The sequence below is a fragment of the Lactuca sativa genome, chromosome 4, assembly GCF_002870075.4.
Source record: "Lactuca sativa cultivar Salinas chromosome 4, Lsat_Salinas_v11, whole genome shotgun sequence".
NCBI classification, from domain to species: domain Eukaryota; kingdom Viridiplantae; phylum Streptophyta; class Magnoliopsida; order Asterales; family Asteraceae; genus Lactuca; species Lactuca sativa.
Window position 1 is genome coordinate 51,181,267 of NC_056626.2, and position 2,497 is coordinate 51,183,763.

At 42.3% G+C, this 2,497-nt stretch overlaps 1 protein-coding gene across 1 annotated transcript; it reads right to left on the reverse strand.

Annotated features, from left to right (window-relative positions):
* Nucleotides 1-511: 511 nt before the first annotated feature.
* LOC111903400 (uncharacterized) lies at nucleotides 512-1,153 on the reverse strand. Its single transcript, XM_023899204.1, has 2 exons — nucleotides 1,031-1,153; nucleotides 512-973 (listed from the first exon to the last, which is right to left on the reverse strand). Exons 1-2 carry the CDS (start codon nucleotides 1,151-1,153, stop codon nucleotides 512-514), a joined length of 585 nt encoding a protein of 194 aa, XP_023754972.1.
* Nucleotides 1,154-2,497: the final 1,344 nt, after the last annotated feature.

A 2,497-nucleotide genomic window follows, 5' to 3' on the forward strand; every position in this document is an offset into this window, starting at 1 on the left:
TATGAACTTTCCTGCAGGAGTGGGTTTCAACACCTTGACAGAAGATATCTTCTAAGCAATCCATGTTATGTACTGAGGTTGAGTGAATTTAAGATAGTAATCTATAAGATCACGATCAACCTGTGGAAGAAGAGAAGGAACTTCGACTGTTGAATCAAAACAATGAAGCACAAATGCCCTTCGGGTTATAGGCATATCAAACTGAGAGTCCCTCGAGTTCTCATAATCAAACGAGGCAACAGGTATCAACCAATAAGTTCTTGGGAACTCAATCGCTTTTTTGATCAACCCTTCCCTAGTCCAAGGAGGAAAGAGTGCCTTCTTGCACACTAGAGCATCATGTTCTTCTTTCTGCTTTCGCTCTTTTTCTTCTTCTTCTTTGGCTCTTGAATGATTCTAAGAAGATCTTTGAATCATGAAGAAGATCCACCACACCAGCAGTAGCTTTCTTGCAAGAAGAAGTAGAGGCATCCATAGCCTATGTAGCATTATCAATTGAAGAGGTATACTGCTAAAGAGAAGTGTCTAGAAAAGCTTTCAGAACCACATCAGAAAAAGTGGTCGGGGTAGCAATCAATTTGTCTAGCTTTTCATGAAGACCTTGTAAATGTTGCCTTGTCACAGGTGCATCAGCTTCATCTTCACTTGGAAGTTGGTAACGACTATAATAAGTAGAGTCAAAATCAAAGTTTTCACCTCCCAGAGTAGGCTCTGAATCTTTTGAAGGAGATGGTGAGAGTGGTTTAGTTGTAACAGGGGTTTCGATGCCAACGATATGTGCACCCGTATTAGATACGTTGACACTCACCGAAGGTCCAGGTGTTGTGGTTGTTGTAGCTTGAGAAAAGATTGGTGGTGGTAGCGGAGTAGTGGTAGTAGGTTGAGAAGAGACATGTGGTGGAATGGGAGCAACCGATATTGGTATTGTTGTTTGTTTTGGAGAAGGAGGAGGAGTAGGAACATCAATCTGTACCTATGGAGTTGGAGAACAAGGAGGAGTGTTTCCCCTTAGTGAGCCTTCATGTTGAACCTCCTCTTCTTCATTGTTTGACTGCTCCTCTTCTTCATTGTTTGACTGATCCTCTTCTTCATTGTTTGACTGCTCCTCTTCTTCGGAAGTAGTAGGCGAAGGTGCCTTCGGTCGCTTCGTCATTTTCTTAATTCTTTTCTTTTTGGGGGCCGAAGGTGCAGCTTTATCAGCCTTACGCTTTTTAGGAGATGAGGGTCCTTCAGTCTCAACCTTCTTAGACTCCTATGTCTTCCCCCTCTTGGCAGGTTTGCCAGCAACCTCCAAAGCACTCTGCATCTCAAGAGTGAGTTGTCGTGGACCCGAAGGTGTCAATTTCCTATAATCCGCCATGACATTACTTTCACTGGAGACACATCGGCTCATCGATTCAGGAATAGAACCGATGTACATGAACTTTGAAAGGTCCGAAAAAATAATATTTGTCGTGTCAAAAGTAGCAACAGATGACAACAAAGGATCTGACATGAATGGAATCTGAAAGGTCTCAATAGCTCTGCGAGTGAATATTGTCCAGAAACGACCGCATGAGATCTCAGAAAGCTAGGAGGATGAGTTGAGGCTCTGTACTAGTTGTGACTAGATTAGTGAACCATAATCTAAGTTGATTCCATAGTAGAGACCATAAAGGATGGCCATGAAACCTTTACTAGCCCCATCCGACCCTGCAACCCTTTCTGCCAATCCCTTGTAGATAAGTGTGAACAGACCATTCCATTGTGGTGGTAAACATAACTTCTTGAATTTCGTCACCGTAGTAAGAACGTCTGTATATCCCATGTCATAAAACATTTAGAGCAACTGAGTTGTTGTGATGAAATCCGGAGAGATAACTGAAGCATCTGCAGCAAGCCCTAGCAGTGAACAGAAGCGTGCTTTGGATACAGATGTCTTGTGATTAAAGATTTCAAAGAAGATCCGTTCCTTGCGTTTATCGTAGGAAGCAGTAGAATAGACCTGTGATAGAAGGGACATGGGAACTGATTCGACTTGCGTGAGAGCAATCACCAATGGAGAATATTTGAGACACTCAACGACGTGAAGCATGTATGAATCGTACTGAAAAGGATTCATTTGAATGACGAGATTCTCATTGGGTTTTATCGTAAGCAAAGAGTACGAAATTGTTTGATCTTGTTGTGAGGATGACTCTGCCATTGTTGTTGTGAAGAAGAAGATGAACAGTTGTCAACCGCCTGTTGTATTCGATAGAAAGATTGAAGAAGGTAAGGATGTACAGTAGGTGTGAGAAACCCTTTTATACCGTTGCCAGGAGAGAGAAAAAATCTTTTGTGATGATTATATGATCTCTGAAGTGTCGCCTGAAAAAGCGTGATTTGACAGCTTGGTATCCCGAGATATACGTCAGCAGGCGTGGTTTTAGGAACTGTTTCAAATTGACGTGCCCAAAAGCAATTCTTATCCGGTGATGCGATTCAAATTCCTATCCAGTTACCGCTTCTTCTTCTC

Coding starts and splice junctions, on each gene's coding strand:
- LOC111903400 (XM_023899204.1), bottom strand. CDS start 1,153: ATGACGAAGCGACCGAAGGCACCTTCGCCTACTACTTCCGAAGAAGAG. Junction 974..1,030: donor CAAACAATGAAGAAGAGGAG/GTTCAACATGAA, acceptor CCAACTCCATAG/GTACAGATTGATGTTCCTAC.